Below are 25,202 nucleotides of genomic sequence, written 5' to 3' on the forward strand. Positions count from 1 at the left end.
AAAATTAGCCCTTTTACAAATATTTATAACTAGTATATTTGTAGTTGTGGTATTGGAAGTTGATCATTTTCTTAAAAGGTTTACCATTGAAGTTAGTTGAATATAAAGTTAGGTGAACTTTACCATTGTTAAATTGGTAAATGAAGACTCTTAGATTTGATACTAACATGTACATCATGACTTCATGGAATCTCTCACAAGGAAATTTTAGTTTGAAAGACTTCATCTTTTAAACATGTGGCACATATTAAAGTGAGACCAAGTCTTCCCTATAATTTGTATCTATCACAATTTCTTTCCTCATAAATAGCCTTTTTGAATAGAATTAATATAGACTTTAGCATGCATGATGGGCCCCGTCAAACTATTAGTCAAGATAATTTGTAGGTAAGAACGATGGACCAACTATATTAAATACTCTTCATCTATTTGCATATCAAGAGCAACTTAATATTGTCTTTCTTTTGTACTTCATGTTTGAACTTTCAATGGAGAGTTTGTCATCTAAATATTTGATGTGGGTTTTTATACTACTCTTGGTTCAAATATGTGGATGCAAAGGTTGCATCAAAGAAGAGAAGATGGGTTTGCTTGAATTCAAGGCTTTTCTTAAATTGAATAATGAGCATGCAGATTTTCTTCTCCCTTCATGGATAGATAACAACACTAGTGAATGTTGTAATTGGGAGCGGGTTATTTGCAATCCCACCACAGGTCGAGTTAAGAAGCTTTTCCTCAACGATATAACGCGACAACAAAATTTCTTGGAAGACGATTGGTACCATTATGAAAATGTCAAATTCTGGTTACTAAATGTCTCCCTATTCCTTCCTTTTGAAGAACTTCACCATCTAAACTTGTCTGCAAACTCATTTGATGGGTTTATTGAGAATGAAGGTATGTTACCTCTCACCTTTAAAATTTCTTTTCACTTATACTCCAAACATTCTAAAGGAACTACTAGCATATGTTCTTAAAAGTGTTCAGGTGGAGACCAAATGGTCACTAGTAACTATTGAATTTAATATAAGAACAATTACTAATTATTAAAATTTATAATGTAAATTAACATTTAAACAAAACAATAAAAAAATTATTATTTTAGAAAACTATAGATTACATTAGCCTTATATATATAAGCATACTTGTAATTTATGCCATCATTTCACACTCAACCCAATTAGTGGGATTCAACTAAGAGTGAGCAATTTCACAATTATTAATTAACAAAAACACTTAGGCTCCCATATCCTTATCCTTTTTGCTGAATTGTCTTTCCTTATCTTCCATTCCTAAAAAGCTTGATTTCTATATTCCAAATTGATAGAGATTGGTTAAAGAAAGGTGATCACAAAATTTGACTATTGCTTTCAAATGAGGAATCACCATCTTCAAAATTTCACATTTAAAAAAAAAAAAAAAAAAAAAACTAGCCTCGGGTAAGGTCCAAGCCTTATTGTTTTAAGCTGATGTCGGGTTGGTTTAATAATGAACAGAGTAAATCCCAACCCATGACCATCTACGCATTTCCAAATTCCACCCATCCACAACCCATTAATATGACATTTTCAGGGACAAAATTTAATCAATTAAACCTATTAGATGGATTCTCCATACAATGTTAAAATGAATATAAAAACTTTAATTCAAAAAATAATTTCCTTTATTTAGTTAGGATTCAAATTATAGGGGCACAAAACATGAAAATTTTCATGTTTAAAATTCACAAAGATCACAAAAGCTCTTTGAAGCTCTATGGACTTTTTTATTTCTAACATTTAAACACAAAAATCACCAAATTGAATTAGAAACTTGGATGCATATTCTTATATTAAAGACATGTAAGCTTACATATTTAAATATGAAGATCTCAACTTGTAATTACATGCTTCTAATTAAAGTTATATTACTCTATTTTACAGGATTTAAAGGGTTATCAAGTTTAAAGAAATTGGAGATCTTGGACATAAGTGGTAATGAGTTTGACAAAAGTGCCTTAAAATCTTTGGGCACAATAACATCACTCAAGACATTGGCTATTTGCAGCATGGGACTGAATGGATCTTTTTCCATTCGAGGCATGTTATATGTCCACATTGTTTCTTTGAAATTAAGTAAAATGTATTTCTAACTTTTAATGTTCCTTAGTTAATCTCTCTTTTGATTCATGTTTGTTGCAGAATTAGCTAGTTTGAGAAATTTGGAAGTGTTGGATCTAAGCTATAATGATTTGGAAAGCTTTCAACTATTGCAAGGTACTTCATTAACTTGCTAAAAAAACTTATGATATTTTGTTATTAAATTAAAGGTAAGATTAACAAACAATTTCTTCCCATTAGTTACTTTTCTTTGTAATATCATTAAATTTGATATAAAATAGTCTAAATCATCCTTTCAATTTATAAGTTTTAATTAAAACGCATCAAGCATGCACAAGGTGTTTAATATAACTAATATTTTCATAAGTAATTGAATTTTTTTTATGAATTAATTAACTTGATTATCAATAAATACTTACATGTATAAGATTAATATAGTTTCATAAGTATTTTAAAATTGTCTTACAACACACACACACACACACAGAGGGAAAATGAAAGGTATGTGATACATTTATGCTATGTTTGGTTCCCAAAAAAATTGAGGGAAAATGAAAGGAGAAAAAAGTGGAGAGGAAAAGTAAAAGAAAAGAAAAAAAGTGAAGAAAAATATAAAATTGATTAAAGTAAATACATGTTACTTTAAACTTTTTTACTTATTTTAATTCTTCAATGTAAGGATGAAAGATTTGAAAATGCATAAGTTTCTAATTTTTTTATTTTATTTTATAGTTTTTACAATACAACCAAACATACTAAAATCATTTTCTTTAATTTTTTTTTCTTTTCTTAATACTTTTCACGAACCCTTAAGTTATGTTTGGTTTGCAGAAAATATGAGGAATAGCAAATAGAAAAGAAAATTAGAAGGAAAGAAAAAATGAAGTAAAATAAAAATAAATTTAAATTTAATAAATTATTTTTATATGCTACTTTAAGCTTATTTCACTTATTTTAAATTATTTAAACTCATTTCTAATAAATAATAATGGAAATTGTAGAGAAGTTTGTGTTATTCAAGCTTTGCAATGACTTTTCAAGGTGAAGGAAAATATTCTTGCTGAAATTGAAAAAGGAAATACCTTCTTAAATAGCCTATTGACCGAAAACACATTACCCTAACATATACACACACCTTTATTATTTATACAATCATGTAATACTTAATCCAGTTAGTGGGATTCTAGTGGTTGTTTCTATCTTGGTTTCCAATATTTCTGATTGATAGTGTTCGATTAATGAAATATCATAAATTTTGACCCCAATAAGGACCAATCCCTATTAAATGTAATTGGGTTAACCTAAGACTAAATGCTAGACCCAACTAATAAAAACCCATCTGTTTGTTGGAGTCTAAATAACCTGGCCTTAGGTAGAGCCCATGCCTTATTATTTTAAGATGTAGTCCAACTGGTTTAACACTAGATTGAGTAAAGCCCAACTTATGAGCATCTGTGCATTTCCATCCATCCACAACCTACTGGCATGGATAAACTTTGGTCAATTAAACCTATTATAACTGTATACAAAATTTTAAGTTCAAAAGATAATTTTCCTTATTTAGTTAGGATTCATATTAAAAAGGCACAAAACATGAATTTTCATGTTTAAATTCACAAATACCACGAAAGCTCCTTCAAGCTCTATGGACCATTTTATTTGTAACATTATATTACTCTTAATTATCAAATTAACCAACAAATTCTTCTCATTACTTATCTTTCTTTTGTAATGTCATAAAATTTGATGTAAAGTAGTATTGGTCATCATTTCAACTTTCAGGTTCCAATTAGATGCATCAAGCATGTGCAACATATTTGATATAACTAATATTTTTATAAGTAATTGAATTTTTTTTTTCTATAAATCAATTAACTTGATTATCAATGAATACTTTCATACATGATATTGATGTAGTTTCATAAATATTTTAAAATAGTCATAGAAGTCTTTTATCTGATTCACTAGAAAGAAAAATAAACTATTCTAATGAAAATACTTGATGATTTGAAGTGATTGCTTTTGATTTTATTTGATTGCTACCATTATTAATTGTTAGAAATTGGCAACAAATACCCATTTTGCATCACTTCTATATGCATCGGGGGAATGAATTATATTTCATAGAGCTAACAGGGCAAAACTCAAACTTTTGGAATTATGGAAAATGTTGCTAGAAAGCTAATTAACCATTTATATTATGATTAAGACTAGTTGGGTTAGAAATAATTCATATGGAGATTAAAAAAAACTATGTAATTTAGTTTAGTAGCTTGGGTGCTATTGTAATGATTAATGATCTGCAACTTGAACACATCTACTAGTGCTTTCTACTTGTATAGCTAAATTTATGTTACCACTTTGAACTAGAGTACTTACATGAGAAGAAAGCTTTTCCCTAGTGATAATGCAAAAGAAATTAAGTATCAATTTTTGTTAAAAATAACAAGTGATAGTTTAGATATGGTTTGAATACACTTTCTTTCTTCTATTTTTTTATTTTGAAAAAAAAAACTCTTTAATGAAATATAAGAAATCTTATATGTATAAAAATTAAAGACTTAAACAAAAAAATTTGAAATTTTGAAAATTTTCGAGAAGTATTTTTAAGAATTTGTATTTTTAGTATAATAATTCCTATATTTTGTATAAAAGTTTTTGTTTAAAAAAATAGAAGTGTATCCAAATTACAAATTAATTGTTAAATTAAGAATGTTTCTCAGATCAAGAGATAATGAAAGTTGTAGAGAGTTTGCATTACTCAACCTTTGCAATTACTTTTTGAAGGTAAAAAAAAAATACCTTCCTACATAACATACAATGGTAGGTTCTGGTTTGTAAGAAACTAATAAATGATTAAGAATATGAATAAGACTTCCTTTATAATAGATATGTAGAGAAGAATAGTGGATGATAGGTGGTGAAAATCTTGTAATAAAATATCAATATCGGTTATAAGATAATCAACATTTTCTCTATTTCTTGTACCTATGTGATTAAGAATCTTGTAGCTCCCTTATTGAAATATAATATAAAAATATAAATAAACTATTTAGAAGTGCATGTAGTTTTCAACATGAGGAAGTTCAAAAGCAAGTTAATTATGATAATTTTCCATAGTCTATATTGAACACAAATTATTTTTACTAAAGGTTCAATCGTTCTATGAAGGTTAAAAGTTTGAATTGTTTACATATGCAAATGTGAAATTTGAAAGTTTATAATTTTTTATAATTTTCTTGTAGATTCAAAAAGCTTGTCCATATTCAAAAAGCTCGAGACCTTGAACCTCAATTACAACAAGTTCAAAAACACTAGCCTACAACAATTGGATATATTTACATCCCTTAAAAATCTTTCTCTAAGATGGAACAATGTTGGAGGATTTTTTCCTATCCAAGGTATGTGTAATTATTATTATTATTATTTTTAATGATGAAATATTAGAATTGTCAACATCTTTTATCTTTTTTTCCCCTCAATGGTGTTGCAGAATTATGCACTCTGGAAAACTTGGTGATGTTAGACCTAAGTGGGAATTTCTTTTTTGGCATGCAAGGTAAATACAAAGTGAAGTTTTGGTTATATATATATATATATATATATATATATATATCATGTAAGAACATAACTAAAATCAACATTATTTGCCTATCAATTTGTGCATGACTATTATTTAGTTATTCTTCGTAACATAATTGAAAGAATGTCTAGGTGTACAACATTTAAGAATTTTACATGGCACAATGAAAAACATGGTAATCAATGTGTGCAATAAAATTCTAATAGTTGAAAAAGAATTTTCTTGTAATTTTATGTTCATGTATAGTAATCAAAGAGAAAATCATGAAAATGTATATTAGTTAGACTTTATATATCAATAGACAAAAAAGAAAGAAAAAAAAAGATTAGTTCCTTAACTTATCCTAAAATTTTCTAGATAACAAGGAGTTTTTTTATTTTGGGCTATAAGGTTTACAACCTGAAAAGTGAAGATGATTAATATTAGTAATAAAATTTTAAAATATAAAAATTAGTGAAATAATGTTCTCTATAACTATAACTCCAACTGCAACTATTAATAAAAGATAATAAAGGTACTTTAGACTTTGAATCCATGGTTAGGTTTGCAATTTTTTGATGATCAATAAAGCTACAACTTATGCTGCAAAAGGCTATACAAAATGTATTAGGAGCATTGCTAAGCTCATTTATCAATAAAGGAAATCCAGTAATACTTTGATTGGAAAAAACCTAGAATCATGTTTGATATATAATAGGTGAAGAAACAAAATAACAATTCCATGGTATTAGTTAGTTTGATATCTCTTTTGTTATATGGAATAACTATTCCATTTTAAAATAATTATTTCATCTTATCGCTAGAACAAAAAATTTCAGGCGATTATATGGGCTTTTGGGTTTCTTAAGAATTTAAGCATTTATGGGTCACCCATATATATATAGGAAGAATAAAAAAAAAAATATTCTATGGAGACAAGGGTAGACACCCATAAATGTACATATAATTATTTAAATAAAAATATCAATAAGAAACAATATACAACAAAATAGAAAATTTTAATCTTCCTAAATTTTAAAAATAGAAAATAAATGAAAAAAAATTAAAAAGTAAAAAAAAAAAAAAAAAAAGGTCAAGAATACAAATAGATAAGTAAACAAAATATAAAAAAAATACATAAATTAAAATTAAAATTTTTTTAAAAAAAATACATAGATTAATATGAACACTAAATGAGGTTTTTTGAGATAGACTTAGTTAGACTTGAACTAGATGGATATTAAAAAAAATAAAAATAAAAATTCAAAGAAATAAAAACTAATTAGATGCTAAATATTGGATTAAAATAACCAAATGAATAAAGAGTAATTATTAATTTTTAACATTTTTTATTCCTTAGAATTATTATTTTGTGTATTAAATGTATTATGAGTGTAGTGGTATAAAAAATGTAGTTAAGAATACTATGAAGAATAATAATGGTGATGATAATGGTGACGACACTTAATACCTTTTATTGTACATTTAGAAAAAATGAGGTTCTTGATCTTTATGAAGATTATCATTACTCATCCGCAAGCATGTTGATAGTTGAAACTACTCAATTATCAAAAATTGAATTTCTAACCTTCAATTTTTCTCTCTCAAATGTATATGTGGGTGAGAAAGCACTAGGTAGGTTATAAGGTCTCACATGTATATGAGTCATAGGATAAAAAATATAGAGACAATACTAGCATTTATTTGATCCAGTGGCAAATAGAGAAATATAACATAACCATAACCATAATGTTCTAACCTTATATATACCAGAACCATGTTTCCTTCATTCAATTTTGCAACTTTTTCTTTTCAAATTAGAATGTAACTCGTAGGATCCATTGTCCATCAAAATTTTGAATCGAATATTATAAGATATTTCACATTTCTACCTACTAAAGCATGAGCTTCAATGTTCTCATGCACTTTTGGCTACTAAGTTAAAGAACTCTTTGAGGGTTAATGGAGTTTCTATGAGTAGCAAAGCATTATAATCACAAAGTCTTATCAGTGATATGCAATTTAACCAAGAACTTATTCCCAACTATTTTATGACTTTTCTTGGCTACTTGTAGGCAAGCTAAAGAAATTTTCTGGTTTGTTCAAGTCTAAAAAGTGGTTTCAAGTTTAGGGCCAAGCTTGGGCTGCACCTAGGTCCTTGGGCCTTATTCAGCTCCACGTTTAAACCAACCTTGAGTCCATCTTTGTAATTTTTCTCCCAATTCATTGATTTATATTAGGATTTTATAAAGCCTATAAATTGACCAACTAAATAAAGTAGGTTCATAAACTTTTAGGTGAAAATTTTCTCTCTAATAAATGTTAATTCAAGAGTCTCCGTAATCTTTTTATATTCATATTAATTGGTATTTAAACTGACCTTACTATATTAAAGTCAAATACCAAATAGTGAACACTATATCTGCTACTACCACTATGATGGTCACAAACATAGAATGCTCCTTTTTTTAGAGTCAATTGATGCTTATAAACAACAACTTTGTTTGAAAATAAAATACATCGAGTGATTGCATCAAGAGATTGATGTAATAATTGCATACTTGATCTTGATAATGCTGAGTTGACTAAATAAATGAGTATTTACTTATAAGGTAGCCCATAGAACATTATTTGTGGAAATATTCATGCACCTCTACATATGTTCATGATAACTTAGGTTGATAAATTTAAGAAGAACAAATTCATAACCTTGGGCATAGTTAGTAAGAAATTTCACCAATAGAGTTTGGTATCATGATTCTAATTGTTCAAATTGTTTTAAAGGAGTATTTTAAATTGCATGTTAATTTGCTTCTAATAAATGGAGAGAAACCAATTCAAGAAGAGAATTGTACTCAAGCTATGTATAACATTCATGAAGATGTAGAAAATATTGATGAACTTACTTTTGAGCAAGTTGAAATCATAATTAAATAAAAGAACAAACCCAAGGGTTAAGATTGTCAAGTAAAACTTTAACTAAAATTTATTGATTTTTTAAATGCCTATTAGAGGGACAATAGAAGTTCTAGATAAAAAGTAAGAACTTTTCTAAGGAATCACTTGTTAGATTTTAAGTGATCAATAAATATAATGTCCAATTTAAAACTTTTATAAAAGCAATGCTTCTAAAGAATAACTTGATTTGAATTTAAAGTTATTATTGATATTTGTTTATAATGGATGTAGTTAATCAACTGAACATAGTAAAAAACACATAAATTTTTCAAAATACCTTCTAGTTGTTGGGTATATTTAAATAGTCATCCATATCTCATTATCTTTTCACTCACATACTAATCTCCTTATTGAGTATTTACCAATTACAAGTAGGTTGAAAGTTACTTGAATTTAAGTCACTAATCAATGTTAACTTGATAACAAATAAGTCTCTCTTTGAAACTTGTTTTACAAGATAGCGAAATGTAGTCGATCAATCATCAAAACAATGTTCAAGCATTAGGATTTAGTTGTTAATTTTTATTTTTATTTTTTGTGCTTAAACAAAGACAAAAATGATAAAAACTCCTTAAAAGTACATAGTAATTGAATTTAATTTATACATCAAACAAGAACAAACTAGTCTTGGATTTAAAATTCATCAGGTTTTGTAATTATAATTCCTAAAAATTTGTAAGACAACAAAATTATTGGGCACTAGGTTATTGGGTGTGTATGACTAAGAGGTGAAGGAGGGTTCATCTTATACAAAGGATGATTTGATTAATTTTAAAGATTGGATAAACAATAATTGCATATTCAAGTAAAAATAACATTGCTAAAAAGGAAAATAAGTATTTTAGTCCTCAAACCTAAAATGGCTAAAAATTTTAATTAATACAATACAACTTCACCTACAAAAGAAAAAAAAAACCCAAAACTTTTCAATAGCACAACTAAGTCCATTTATCAAAAAAAAGAAATATAAGGAAGTTGGACTCATTTACTAGCAATTTAACATATGACTAAAACCTATTGAAGAATTTGCAATAGCACTTACTTTGGTCATGTCCAAACTTATTGCACATGGTGCAAAAAGGGGTAGTGCTCGAGGATGCTTCCACATAAGAAAGACCCTACTTAACTGTTACAAAGGTTATTTTCCCACTTGTGGGAATGCTAACCTTGCTAATATATTATATGCCATGTTTATCATATACAAATTTTTCTTTACTAAATATTTCTTTAATGATCTTGGACCTAAAATTAAATATTTCATTAGTATTGGTCATGTCGTTCCTCAACTTTTCAACTTTTAGAGTTAAATCTTTATCTTTATCATTGATAGTTTTATGTTTAGTCCCTAGAAACTTCACCTTATTAACAATATGTTCATTTAATATTTTGATATTTTTAATTTTCAAAGAATCATAGAGCTCATTAATTTTAATGTCTTTTTATTCACTTTTATGCTTTCAACCTTTGTTTTTAGTTTTCCTATAATAATGCATCATAGACCCCATGTATATCATTAAAATAAAACTCATTTTTTTCATTAGGATTCAATTAACCCAATGGATCATAATCAAAATTAGTTGCATATGAACAAAAGCAATAAGATTATCATTTTGTACATCTTTACTTTCATTTGAGTTCTTAGCCCTACAATCATCAAACATGGAATTACTCCAAGTTACCTACATAGCCTTCATACCTAATGTTTTTAAGGCAAGGACAATCAACAACCATGTGTCCCATTCCCCCAATGGTTCACTACGAAATCAAGGTACATATGTTATGCTTTCTTTGTTTCATAGTGATTAGAGAGGATAAACATTGTAAAAAAAAAAGTTGTCATAGTTAATGTAAGCTAAAACTAAAAAACTTGCTTTTTCAATTGTGTAAGCATGTTTTGTTCTTGATGAATATTTACAACATTCAGAGTTACTAATGTTTATAATTCACAGAGACCTCATTAACAACAAGTAACAACTAATTGTAAGTAACCATGAAAAAAAAATAAGGAGAAAAATAAAGGAAAATCAAGGAAAGTGTCAAATTTTTTCATCCCCATAAAAAATGCTAAGGAAGAAAAATGTGAAGAAAGTTTAAAGAAAGTATATTTTTCAAAAATTGAATTTTCTTTCCCTTAAAGTTGGTATGGACAACCAAACAAGAAAATGATTTTTAAATTCTTTTTTGACCTTTTTCTATCATTCTTTTTTTTTTCCCCCTACTCTATTTCCTTTCCCTCAAACTTTCTAGGTAGTAAACATTACCTAAGATAAATAGGGAAGAAAATATTTTATCATTTATTTATTTAGTATTTTTCTTACCTTTTTTTGTATTTTATCCAAATATAAGAAAACTACTTTTCTTTATTTTTTCTTTTCCTTGTTGCTTTTCAAGAATCAAGCATACTTTAAACTCTAATTAAGAGTTACATAGATTTACAGAGAAACAATGCAACTAGTAACAAAAAATTAAGGAAATTTAATTTTTTAATTTTTGAGAGTAAGTATAATAAGATTGGTTTGTTTGATACAAAATTTGAATAAAAATTATTTTAATGAAAATTCAAGGAAAGGAAAAAAAAAAAAAAAAACTTGATCTCTAGACTATAATACTAAATCAATTAAAAAATCTCCTAACATCGTTTATGTTCATCTTTTTTTTTTTATGGATTTGAAAAACCCAATAATTTGGAGAAAACTGATTCAAGGAAGAATAATTTTTAGAATAAAATATTATTATTTAAGAAGATCATAAATTTTATAGTCATTGTTGAAAATGATAAATGATTAAAAAAAAAAAGGTAGTTGGAAATTTAGATACTTTTATAAGACAAATGCATTTTTCTAGTCTGGTATGAAAAAAGGTAAAATGATAGGCTTTGATCATTTTTCAAGTTAGTTTGTTTAAATCATTTTAATTTATTTTGATTTAAGAACAATAACTTTTATTACACTAGTTATTTTGATTTTCTTTTGATAGATTTTGCAAGCTTAAGCAATTTGGAGCTATTGGATTTGAGTTATAATTTATTTAGTGGGAGCATTCCATCATCTATAAGATTGATGTCTTCTATCAAGTCTTTATCCTTGGCTGAAAATTACCTCAATGGTTTCTTAGCAAATCAAGGTACATATATTGTGATTACAGGTTTTTCTATTTTCTTTTTTAATATCTTGTTTGTTCTTTATGCCAATTAAGTCATGCATGTCTATTAATTTTTGGTATTTAATGAAAAACTTTATTCTTAATTCATAAAGACCTCATCAACTATAAGTAACAGTTAGTTCTAAGTTTGGGGGCATTGACAAGACGAGGAGATGATTGGTTACATGTCTTATTCTCTTTTGTTGGCTTTTGCCAATTGAATAAGTTTCAAGAATTAGATTTTTCTTACAACTTATTCCAAGGAATCCTTCCTCCATGTTTGAATAATTTGACATCTTTGAGGTTATTGGATCTCTCTTCCAACCTATTCTCCGGAAATCTTTCTTCCCCTCTGTTACCTAATCTCACATCCCTGGAGTACATCGATCTCAGTTACAATCATTTTGAGGGTTCATTCTCTTTCAGCTCTTTTGCTAATCACTCCAACTTTCAAGTGGTCAAACTTGGAAGGAATAACAACAAATTTGAGGTAGAAACTGAATATCCAGTTGATTGGGTTCCCCTATTTCAGTTGAAAGCTCTTATGCTATCCAACTGTAAGCTCATCGATGACCTTCCTGGTTTTCTTCGACACCAATTAAGATTAACCGTGGTTGATCTCTCCCATAATAACTTGACTGGAAGTTTCCCCATTCAGCAGCTTGAAAACAATACAAGACTAGGATCTCTAGTTTTGAGGAATAACTCTTTAATGGGTCAACTACTTCCCCTGAGACCTAATAGTCGTATCACTTTATTGGATATCTCAGACAACCGACTTCATGGGGAACTTCAACAAAATGTGGCCAATATGATTCCAAATATTGAGTTTCTAAATTTATCCAACAATCTTCCCCTTCATTTCATCCATATTTGGATCTACCTTTAAATCTCTATTGCATACAACCCATATATGATTCCCTCTAAATTTAGCCTTCATTTCTTGTTAAGAGGTTTTAAAAGCCAGCAATTTAATTTACTTTCATCCTCTATATAGATGAGAACTCTTATATTTATCCAATGATAGGTAACATTTTTGCAAATGCTTTTATTTGATTTTTTTAATTGGTCTTAAAAATAAGTGTTAATAAAGATCCACAATATAAAATAATAAATTATATCTCAATTGACCTCAAGATACTATTTACTTCTACTAACTCATTTTACATCTCAATTGTTCTTAAAAAGTCTATAATGGTAATTAACTATAGAATTCAAGTTTTAATTATGCAAAAAATATATAAAGGTTTTTAAAATTAATAGAAAAAAAGATTCTAATAAATAATAAGTAGATTGAAACATTTATTTCTAGAAGTAGAGAAAGATGGAGGATCATAAAAGTTGAAAAAAGAATAATTTGGAAGTCATAAAATTTTGGAAAAAGAATAATTCATAGAGACCTCATTAACAACAAGTAACAACTAATTGTAAGTAACCATGAAAAAAGTAAGGAGAAAAATAAGGGAAAAGCAAGGAAAGTAGCAAATTTTTTCATCCCCATAAAAAAATGATAAGGAAGAAAAAAGTGAAGAAAGTTTAAAGAAAGCATATTCTTCAAAAATTGAATTTTCTTTCCCTTAAAATTGGTATGGACAACCAAACAAGAAAATGATTTTTAAATTCTTTTTTGACCTTTTTCTATCATTCTTTTTTTTCCCCCTACTCTATTTCCTTTCCCTCAAACTTTCTAGGTAGTAAACATTACCTAAGATAAATAGGGAAGAAAATATTTTATCATTTATTTATTTAGTATTTTTCTTACCTTTTTTGTATTTTATCCAAATATAAGAAAACTATTTTTCTTTATTTTTTCTTTTCCTTGTTGCTTTTCAAGAATCAAGCATGCTTTAAACTCTAATTAAGAGTTACATGGATTTACGGAGAAACAATGCAACTGGTAACAAAAAATTAAGGAAATTTAATTTTTGAGAGTAAGTATAATGAGATTGGTTTGTTTGATACAAAATTTAAATAAAAATTCTTTCAATGAAAATTCAAGGAAAGGAAAAAAAAACAAATTTATCTCTAGACTATAATACTAAATCACTTAAAAAAAACTCCTAACATCGTTTATGTTCATCTTTCTTTTTATGGATTTGAAAAACCCAATAATTTGGAGAAAACTGATTCAAGGAAGAATAATTTTTAGAATAAAAGATTATTATTTAAGAAGATCATAAATATTATAGTCATTGTTGAATATGATAAATGATTAAAAAAAAAAAAGGTAGTTGGAAATTTAGATACTTTTATAAGACAAATGCATTTTTCTAGTATGGTATGAAAAAAAGGTAAAATGATAGGCTTTGATCATTTTTTAAGGTAGTTTGTTTAAATCATTTTAATTTATTTTGATTTAATAACAATAACTTTTATTACACTAGTTATTTTGATTTTCTTTTGATAGATTTTGCAAGCTTAAGAAATTTGGAGGTATTGGATTTGAGTTATAATTCATTTAGTGGGATCGTTCCATCGTCTATAAGATTGTTGTCTTCTCTCAAGTCTTTATCTCTGGCTGGAAATCACCTCAATGGTTCCTTAGCAAATCAAGGTACATATATTGTGATTACAGGTTTTTCTATTTTCTTTTTTAATATCTTGTTTGTTCTTTATGCCAATGAAGTCATGCATGTCTATTAATTTTTGGTATTTAATAAAAAACTTTATTCTTAATTCATGAAGACCTCATCAACTGTAAGTAACAACTAGTTGTAAATTTGGGGGCATTGATAAGACGAGGAGATGATTGGTTACATGTCTTATTCTCTTTTGTAAGCTTCTGCCAATTGAATAAGCTTCAAGAGTTAGATTTTTCTTACAACTTATTCCAAGGGATCCTTCCTCCATGTTTGAATAATTTGACATCTTTGAGGTTATTGGATCTCTCTTCCAACCTATTCTCCGAAAATCTTTTTTCCCCTCTGTTACCTAATCTCACATCCCTGGAGTACATCGATCTCAGTTACAATCATTTTGAGGGTTCATTCTCTTTCAGCTCTTTTACTAATCACTCCAACCTTCAAGTGGTCAAACTTGGAAGGAATAACAACAAATTTGAGGTAGAAACTGAATATCCAGTTGGTTGGGTTCCCCTGTTTCTGTTGAAAGCTCTTGTCCTATCCAACTGTAAGCTCATCGGTGATCCTGGTTTCCTTCGACACCAATTAAGATTAACCGTGGTTGATCTCTCCCATAATAATTAGACTGGAAGTTTCCCCATTTGGCTGCTTGATAACAATACAAGACTAGGATCTCTAGTTCTGAGGAATAACTCTTTAATGGGTCAACTACTTCCCCTGAGACCTAATAGTCGTATCACTTTATTGGATATCTCAGACAACCGACTTCATGGGGAACTTCAACAAAATGTGGCCAATATGATTCCAAATATTGAGTTTCTAAATTTATCCAACAATCATCCCCTTCATTTCATCCATATTTGGATCTACCTTTAAATCTCTATTGCATACAACCCATATATGATTCCCTCTAAATTTAGCCTTCATTTCTTGCTAAGAGGTTTTAAAAGCCAGCAATTTAATTTACTTTCATCCTCTAGATTGATGAGAACTCTTATATTTATCCAATGATAGGTAACATTTTTGCAAATGCTTTTATTTGATTTTTTTAATTGGTCTTAAAAATAAGTGTTAATAAAGATCCACAATATAAAATAATAAATTACATCTCAATTGACCTCAAGATACTATTTACTTCTACTAACTCATTTTACATCTTAATTGTTCTTAAAAAGTCTATAATGGTAATTAACTATAGAATTCAAGTTTTAATTATGCAAAAAATATATAAAGGTTTTTAAAGTTAATAGAAAAAGAGATTCTGATAAATAATAAGTAGATTGAAACATTTATTTCTAGAAGTAGAGAAAGATGGAGGATCATAAAAGTTGAAAAAAGAATAATTTGGAAGTCATAAAATTTTGGAAAAAGAATAATTCATAGAGACCTCATTAACAACAAGTAACAACTAATTGTAAGTAACCATGAAAAAAGTAAGGAGAAAAATAAAGGAAAATCAAGGAAAGTGACAAATTTTTTCATCCCCATAAAAAATGATAAGGAAGAAAAAGGTGAAGAAAGTTTAAAGAAAGTATATTTTTCAAAAATTGAATTTTCTTTCCCTTAAAGTTGGTATGGACAACCAAACAAGAAAATGATTTTTAAATTCTTTTTTGACCTTTTTCTATCATTCTTTTTTTTTTCCTTACTCTATTTCCTTTCCCTCAAACTTTCTAGGTAGTAAACATTACCTAAGATAAATAGAGAAGAAAATATTTTATCATTTATTTATTTAGTATTTTTTTTACCTTTTTTTGTATTTTATCCAAATATAAGAAAACTATTTTTCTTTATTTTTTCTTTTCCTTGTTGCTTTTCAAGAATCAAGCATACTTTAAACTTTAATTAAGAGTTACATAGATTTACGGAGAAACAATGCAACTGGTAACAAAAAATTAAGGAAATTTAATTTTTGAGAGTAAGTATAATGAGATTGGTTTGTTTGATACAAAATTTGAATAAAAATTCTTTCAATGAAAATTCAAGGAAAGGAAAAAAAACAAATTTATCTCTAGACTATAATACTAAATCACTTAAAAAAAACTCCTAACATCGTTTATGTTCATCTTTCTTTTTATGGATTTGAAAAACCCAATAATTTGGAGAAAACTGATTCAAGGAAGAATAATTTTTAGAATAAAAGATTATTATTTAAGAAGATCATAAATATTATAGTCATTGTTGAATATGATAAATGATTAAAAAAAAAAAAGGTAGTAGGAAATTTGGATACTTTTATAAGACAAATGCATTTTTCTAGTATGGTATGAAAAAAAGGTAAAATGATAGGCTTTGATCATTTTTTAAGGTAGTTTGTTTAAATCATTTTAATTTATTTTGATTTAATAACAATAACTTTTATTACACTAGTTATTTTGATTTTCTTTTGATAGATTTTGCAAGCTTAAGCAATTTGGAGGTATTGGATTTGAGTGGTAATTCATTTAGTGGGATCGTTCCATCGTCTATAAGATTGTTGTCTTCTCTCAAGTCTTTATCTCTGGCTGGAAATCACCTCAATGGTTCCTTAGCAAATCAAGGTACATATATTGTGATTACAGGTTTTTCTATTTTCTTTTTTAATATCTTGTTTGTTCTTTATGCCAATGAAGTCATGCATGTCTATTAATTTTTGGTATTTAATAAAAAACTTTATTCTTAATTCATGAAGACCTCATCAACTGTAAGTAACAACTAGTTGTAAATTTGGGGGCATTGATAAGACGAGGAGATGATTGGTTACATGTCTTATCACTACTACAAAAATTGAAATTAATGACGCTTTATTTTATGACGCTTTCTAAAAGCGTCATTATTGAGGGTATACAATGACGCTTATAAGAAGTGTCATAGTTGTATTATTTATCTTGATACTGATTATAAGTGTCATTATTTGATGTCATCTTTTTCCTTGTAACTGTGTATATAATGACGCTTATAAGAAGCGTCATAGTTTTATTATTTACCTTGACACTTATTATAAGCATCATTATTTGATGGGTATGTAATGACGTTCTTGAGAAGTGTCATAGTTGTATTGACTTTTAAAATTTTTGTTTTTAAGTTAACTTATACAAATTTTGATATTAGAATATTATTCTATAAATTAATTATGGTAAATTGACATTAATATTAATGACATAAAGTTGCTACATTAAGGTTTTTTTAAAAAAATTTGGATATAAATAAAATAAAATCCTAATAAATTATTTTTTTATTGTTTGATATTAATTTTTTTATAGTTTGTATCAATACAATCTATTTTCATAAACTATTTTTCATTTTTATTAAATTAGAAATTATCTTATATTTCATTTAAAAATAATTTGTTAATTTATTTGTGGACCACAAAAAAGTGGCCTATTTTGAGCACTTGTTCGAGCCTTGGGCCACATTTATTGGGTTTAACCCTTTTATTTGAGAAGGTTTTATAGTTAATGAATATAAATTTGAAATTATTTAACTAAAATGAAATAAATTAATATTTAAATTAATTTAATGATGATTAGACTCACAATAAAACTAAATGCAATAAGAATATTTATAAAAACTTTCTAATATTTATGGGAATTAAGCTCATTCTATTAAATTAGTTTTTTTTTTAAATATCAATATTCAAATTAAACCAATATCAACCTAAAATATCAAATAATTAAACAATATAAATTTATTATGAGTTCAATATATAAAAATTATTATTGGAAGATGAAATAAAGAATACTATTTTAATTTATTGAAAAAGGACATGCATGATATTTTAGAATTTGTTATAAAGTCTCCATTGAAAACCCTAACTTTTGGAAGACAAGAAAGAAGGGAGAGAGCCACCGTTTTTAGTGAGAAAGAAGAGAAGAGAGAAAAATGCAAGTTTTTCTCATCAGGCCCAGATTTCATCAAAGGTCTGATCCCACTTTGTCCGTGGTCCGATCGAGCTGAAATTTGGAGGAGAGTTTCGTGACTCATTTATCTTCAATCTGAACGGTGAAGATCGGATTTGGAGTTTCGGAAAGTCATTAGAAAGAAAGAGGAGAAGAGAGAAAAACGTAGGTTTTTCTCATCATGCCCAGATTTTATCAAATGTCCGATCCCGCTTCGTCCGTGGTCCGATCGAGTTGAAATTTGAAGGAGAGGTTTGTGGCTCATGTATCTTCAATATGAACGGTGGAGATCTGATTTGGAGTTTCGGACAGTCATTAGAGAGAAAGAGGAGAAGAGAGAAAAACTTAGGTTTTTCTCATCGTGCCCAGATTTCATCAAATGTCTGATCCCGCTTCGTCCGTGGTCCGATCGAGTTGAAATTTGAAGGAGAGGTTCGTGGCTCATGTATATTCAATATGAACGGTGGAGATCGGATTTGGAGTTTTGGACAGTCATTAGAGAGAAAGAGGAGAAGAGAGAAAAACAGTGGTTTTTTTATATCATGCCCAGATTTCATCAAAGGTTCAATGCCGCTTTTTTCATGGTCTGATTGAGCTGAAATTTGGAGGAGAGGTTCATAAGTCATTAATCTTAAATTTGAACGGTGAAGATCGGATTTAGAGTTTTGGAAAGTCATCTTTCAGCCAAAAACAAAACCTTTATTTTATCAAAGATGGCGCTTCCTGAAAGTGTCATTGTTGCCTAAGACATACAATGACAGAGGCGAAGAGGACGCTTTAGAGAAGCGTCATCTGTTACCTTTCTTGACGCTTAAAAAACGTCATAGTTTCCCATTTTTCTTGTAGTGTATTCTCTTTTGTAAGCTTCTGCCAATTGAATAAGCTTCAAGAGTTAGATCTTTCTTACAACTTATTCCAAGGGATCCTTCCTCCATGTTTGAATAATTTGACATCTTTGAGGTTATTGGATCTCTCTTCCAACCTATTCTCCGAAAATCTTTCTTCCCCTCTGTTACCTAATCTCACATCCCTGGAGTACATCGATCTCAGTTACAATCATTTTGAGGGTTCATTCTCTTTCAGCTCTTTTACTAATCACTCCAACCTTCAAGTGGTCAAACTTGGAAGGAATAACAACAAGTTTGAGGTAGAAACTGAATATCCAGTTGGTTGGGTTCCCCTGTTTCTGTTGAAAGCTCTTATCCTATCCAACTGTAAGCTCATCGGTGATCCTGGTTTCCTTCGACACCAATTAAGATTAACCGTGGTTGATCTCTCCCATAATAATTAGACTGGAAGTTTCCCCATTTGGCTGCTTGATAACAATACAAGACTAGGATCTCTAGTTCTGAGGAATAACTCTTTAATGGGTCAACTACTTCCCCTGAGACCTAATAGTCGTATCACTTTATTGGATATCTCAGACAACCGACTTCATGGGGAACTTCAACAAAATGTGGCCAATATGATTCCAAATATTGAGTTTCTAAATTTATCCAACAATGGTTTTGAAGGTATTCTCCCATCCTCAATAGCCGAAATGAGTTCCTTACAGTCATTATATTTGTCTGCTAATAGTTTCTCAGGGGAAGTACCAAAACAATTGCTTGCGGCAAAATATTTGTGGCTTCTGAAATTATCAAATTATAAATTTCATGGCGAAATATTTTCAAGGGACTTTAACTTGACTCAGTTAGGGTTTTTGCATTTGGACAATAATCAGTTCAAGGGAACACTGTCAAATGTAATCTCCAGAATCTCTAGGTTATGGGTGTTGGATAGGTAACATGACCGATTTGACTACACTGGTGTTGGGCAACAATAGTTTTAAAGGCAAATTACCACCTGAGATTTCTCAATTGTTGGGGATGATATTTCTTGACGTTTCTCAAAACGCTCTTTTAGGATCTCTTCCTTCTTTGAAGAGCCTGGAGTATTTAGATACCCAGAGATTGATACCCAGAGATTTTCTCAATTCCTCATATCTATTGACTTTGGATATCAGAGACAACAGGTTATTTGGAAGTATTCCCTATTCAATCTCTAGACTTTTAGAGCTAAGAGGAAACCTTTTAAGTGATTTCATTCCATATCAGCTTTGTCATTTGACTAAAATAAGCTTGATGGATATTTCAAACAACAATTTTTCTGGGTCAATTCCCGGATGCTTTGGTCATATCGGATTTGGAGATTTCAAAACTGAGCACAATGTGTATATACCGATGTTGGATTCGTATTCAGAAAGCAATCCTTCTATATATACGGGTTACTTAATAAAATATTTATTTTTCTCTAGTGAACTCCCTGATGAAGTAGATGAAGTTGAGTTTGTTACCAAGAATAGGTATAGCTCCTACAGAGTAGATAAAAATATTTGTTGGGAATTTAGATATTTTTATAGGAAAGTAGACAAGTATTCTAATTTATAAAAACAATGCATTTCTTTAGTTTGGTATAAAAAAAAATGAAACGATAGGTATTGGTATTTTTTTTAAAGCAACAAACGTTTTATTTTATTTGTATTTAAGAACAATGTCTTTTCTTATACTAGTTATTTTAATTTTCTTTTGACAGATTTTGCAAGCTTAAGCAATTTGGAGATACTAGATTTGAGTTCTAATTCCTTAAGTGGGATTATTCCATCATCTATAAGATTGATGTCTCATCTCAAGTCTTTATCCTTGGCCGGAAATCAGCTCAATGGTTCTTTACAAAATCAAGGTACATATGTTATGATTTGTTTGTTTCATATGGATTAGAGAAGATGAATATTGTAAAAAAAAAGTTGTAGTTAATGTAAGCTAGAAATAAGTATCTTGCCTTATAAATTATATGAGCATGTGTTTGTTCTTAATGAATCTTTACAACATTTAGAGTTACCAATGTTTATAATTCATAAAGACCTCATTAACCGTGAGTAACAACTAATTGTAAGTAATTGTGGAAAAAGTAAGGAAAACAAAATGAGGGAAAAGCAAGGAATTAGGAAATTATTTTGTTCCCATTAAAAAATGCTAAGGAAGAAAAAGGTAAAAGAAAGTTTAAAAAAAGTGTATTTTTCAAAAATTTATTTCTCTTTCCTTTAATTTTGCTATGGACAACCAAACAAGAAAATTATTTTATAATTCCTTTTTTATTTTTTTCATTCTCTCTCTCTTTTTTCCCCTACTCTATTTCTTTTCCCTCAAACTTTCTTGGTAGTAAACACAACCTAAGATAAAATGGGGAAGAAAATTTTCAGTTTTTTTTTTATTTTTTTAGAATGTTTTCTTACTTTTTAGTATTTTATGCAAATATAGGAAAATTATTTTTTTTTCTTTTTTTTTCTTGCTCCTTTTCGGACATGAATCACACTTTAAAAGAAAATTAATTTTTAATTAGGAGTTAAGATAAATTTAAGGAGAAACAGTGAATCACGAATAACAAAAAAATAAGGAAATTGAATTTTTGAAAGTAAGTATAATCAAATTGCTTCATTTGATACAAAATTTGAATAAAAATTCTTTCAAGGAAAGGAAAAAACATTTTTGTCTCTAGATTATAATACTAAATCATGTAAAAAATCTCTTAACATCATTTATATTCATATTTATTTTTGTAGATTTGAAAAATTCAACAATTTGGAATAAACTTATTCAATGAATAATAATTTTTAGATTTAAAGATTATTATTTAAGATCATAAATATTACCATGATTGTTGATGTCTAAGAAGATCATATTCAACAATTTTTTTAATATGTTGTTTTTTTATGGTAATTAATTGATGTCTTGTAATTTTTAATATTTAATGAAAAACATTATTTTAATTCATCTAGAGCTCTTAATTCATGAAGACCTCATTAATGGTGAGTAATAGTTGGCTGTAAGTTTGGAGTCAAAGACATGTCAAGGAGATGATTAGTTACATGTCTTATTCTCTTTTGTAGGTTTCTGTCAATTGAATAAGCTTCAAGAGTTAGATCTTTCTTACAACTTATTCCAAGGGATCCTTCCTCCATGTTTGAATAATTTGACATCTCTAAGGTTATTGGATCTCTCTGTCAACCTATTCTCCGGAAATCTTTCTTCTCCTTTATTACCTAATCTCACATCCCTGGAGTACATCGATCTCAGTTACAATCAGTTTGAGGGTTCATTCTCTTTCAGCTCTTTTGCTAATCACTCAAAGCTTCAAATGGTCAAACTTGGAATGAATAACAACAAATTTGAGGTAGAAACTGAATATCCAATTGGTTGGGTTCCCTTGTTTCAATTGAAGGCTCTTTCGCTAGACAGCTGTAAGCTCACCGGCGACCTTCCTAGTTTTCTTCAATACCAATTCAGGTTAGTGGGGGTTGATCTCTCACATAATAACTTGACAGGAAGTTTTCCCAATTGGCTGCTTGAAAACAATACGAGACTAAAATCTCTAGTTCTGAGGAATAACTCTTTAATGGGTCAATTACTTCCCTTGGAACGTAATACCCGTATCCATTCATTGGATATCTCACACAATCAGTTGGATGGACAACTTCAAGAAAATGTGGCCCATATGATTCCAAATATGAAATATCTAAATTTATCCGACAATGGTTTTGAGGGTATTCTCCCATCCTCAATAGTTGAACTAAGAGCCTTATGGTATTTGGATTTGTCTACCAATAATTTCTCTGGAGAAGTACCAAAGCAATTGCTTGCAGCAAAAGATTTGGGGGTTTTGAAATTATCAAATAATAAATTTCATGGTGAAATATTTTCAAGGGACTTTAACTTGATTAGGTTGGAAGTTTTGTATTTGGGCAATAATCAGTTGACGGGAACTCTGTCAAATGTAATCTCTAAAAGCTCTTGGTTGGGGGTGTTGGATGTGAGCAACAACTACATGTCAGGTGAAATTCCAAGCCAGATAGGTAACATGACCTATTTGACTACACTGGTGTTGGGCAACAATAGTTTTAAAGGCAAATTACCACCCGAGATTTCTCAATTGTGGGGTTTGGAGTTTCTTGACGTTTCTCAAAATGCTCTTTCAGGATCTCTTCCTTGTTTGAAGACCATGGAGAGTTTAAAGCATCTACATTTGCAAGGGAACATGTTTACAGGATTAATACCCAGAGATTTTCTCAATTCCTCACATTTATTGACTTTGGATATGCGAGATAACAGGTTATTTGGAAGTATTCCCAATTCAATCTCTGCACTTTTGAAGCAGCTAAGGATTTTTTTGCTGGGAGGAAACCTTTTAAGTGGTTTTATTCCAAATCATCTTTGTCATTTGACTGAAATAAGCTTGATGGATCTTTCAAACAACTCTTTTTCAGGGCCAATTCCCAAATGCTTTGGCCATATCCGATTTGGGGAGATGAAAAAGGAAGACAACGTGTTTGGACAGTTCATTGAAATTAGGTATGGAATGGATTCTCATCTTGTATATGCAGGTTACTTGGTGAAATATTGGGAGGACTTAAGTTCAGTATATAAGGGAAAAGATGAAGTTGAGTTTGTGACCAAGAACAGGCGTGACTTCTACAGAGGTGGCATCCTTGAATTCATGTCTGGATTGGACTTATCATGTAACAACTTGACAGGCGAAATACCTCATGAACTTGGAATGCTAAGTTGGATTCGTGCATTGAACTTGTCTCACAATCAATTGAATGGCTCCATTCCAAAGAGTTTCTCCGATCTTTCTCAAATAGAGAGCTTAGACCTTTCTTATAATAAATTGGGTGGAGAAATTCCTCTAGAGCTAGTTGAACTCAATTTTTTAGCGGTGTTTAGTGTGGCTTACAACAACATCTCTGGTAGAGTTCCAAATGCCAAAGCACAATTTGCAACATTTGATGAAAGCAGCTATGAAGGTAATCCTTTCCTTTGTGGGGAACTATTAAAGAGGAAATGCAACACAAGTATTGAGTCACCATGCGCACCATCACAGTCTTTTGAAAGTGAGACAAAATGGTATGATATCAATCATGTTGTTTTCTTTGCAAGTTTTACTACTTCATATATCATGATCTTGTTAGGATTTGTTACCATCCTTTACATCAATCCTTATTGGCGTCATAGATGGTTCAATTTTATTGAGGAATGTGTATATTCCTGCTATTATTTTGTTTTTGATAGTCTTTCCAAGTTCTCAGCATATTTGTATAATTAGATACTTTTAATTGGATGATGTTTGCATAATTAACTACTATTTGTTTCCATGGGATAAAAAGAAATGGGATTATAATTGCTATGAGTTGAAACTTACATACTTTGCTCAAATTCTAACATCTTTTGATTTTATTTTCAAGTTCCGTTATTTATTATGTATTGTTTAATTCAAGATTTAACCATATTATGCTACTCTTATAAAAACAAATTCAAATTTTTAGGAACTTAGCATTAAAATAATTTCATAGTCAGATTTTTAAAAATAAAGAAGAAAGAAAATAATAAATAATTAGAAAAACAATTCAAGGGAGTATTAAATTATTATCTTAGAATTGTTTGGCGTAGTATGGGAATTCAAAAATAATCTTTCAATTTGTTAGAAATGTTTATTTATTTATTATAGCAATGATTGAAATATCAATCACAAAGTAATGTTTTCTTTTCTTTTGTAGGGCACTAACATTTTTTCTTTGATTGTAATAATTGATAAATATATTACACAATTATTTGTTTTAAAGAGGGGAGGGATGACAAACATAATAACATGTGAAATATTTCTAAAACTGTGATGGGAAATAAACCATCTAATTAGGGTGCAATATTATTCATTTTAATTTATATGAATTTACTTATTTTTATTTCCATCATATTTTGAACTATTTTTTGAAATTAAGGGAGATTAAAACATCATGAATTTCTTAGTTTAATTTATATTTTTAATAATAAAGCATGAAATATTTAAAAAAAAAAAAGAAAATCATGAATTTCTTTAATTCCTTAGGAAACCAATATATAAAAAAAGTTGAATATATTATTATTTTATATCCTAAATTTCTAAATTT

The 25,202-nt window shown here is 28.6% G+C and overlaps 1 protein-coding gene and 1 pseudogene across 1 annotated transcript; both read left to right on the forward strand.

Annotated features, from left to right (window-relative positions):
* The first annotated feature begins 446 nt into the window (after positions 1 to 446).
* LOC132254266 (receptor-like protein 13) lies at positions 447 to 22,503 on the forward strand (annotated as a pseudogene).
* Positions 22,504 to 22,654: 151 nt separating this feature from the next.
* On the forward strand, positions 22,655 to 24,361 carry LOC132254267 (cuscuta receptor 1-like). Its single transcript, XM_059739556.1, has one exon. The coding sequence runs from the start codon at positions 22,655 to 22,657 to the stop codon at positions 24,359 to 24,361; it is 1,707 nt and encodes a 568-aa protein (XP_059595539.1).
* Positions 24,362 to 25,202: the final 841 nt, after the last annotated feature.

This window comes from Vitis vinifera, chromosome 9 (assembly GCF_030704535.1).
Source record: "Vitis vinifera cultivar Pinot Noir 40024 chromosome 9, ASM3070453v1".
NCBI classification, from domain to species: domain Eukaryota; kingdom Viridiplantae; phylum Streptophyta; class Magnoliopsida; order Vitales; family Vitaceae; genus Vitis; species Vitis vinifera.

Bases quoted from the DNA above. Each gene is read 5' to 3' on its own strand.
- LOC132254267 (XM_059739556.1), top strand. From the start codon at position 22,655: ATGGGTCAATTACTTCCCTTGGAACGTAATACCCGTATCCATTCATTG.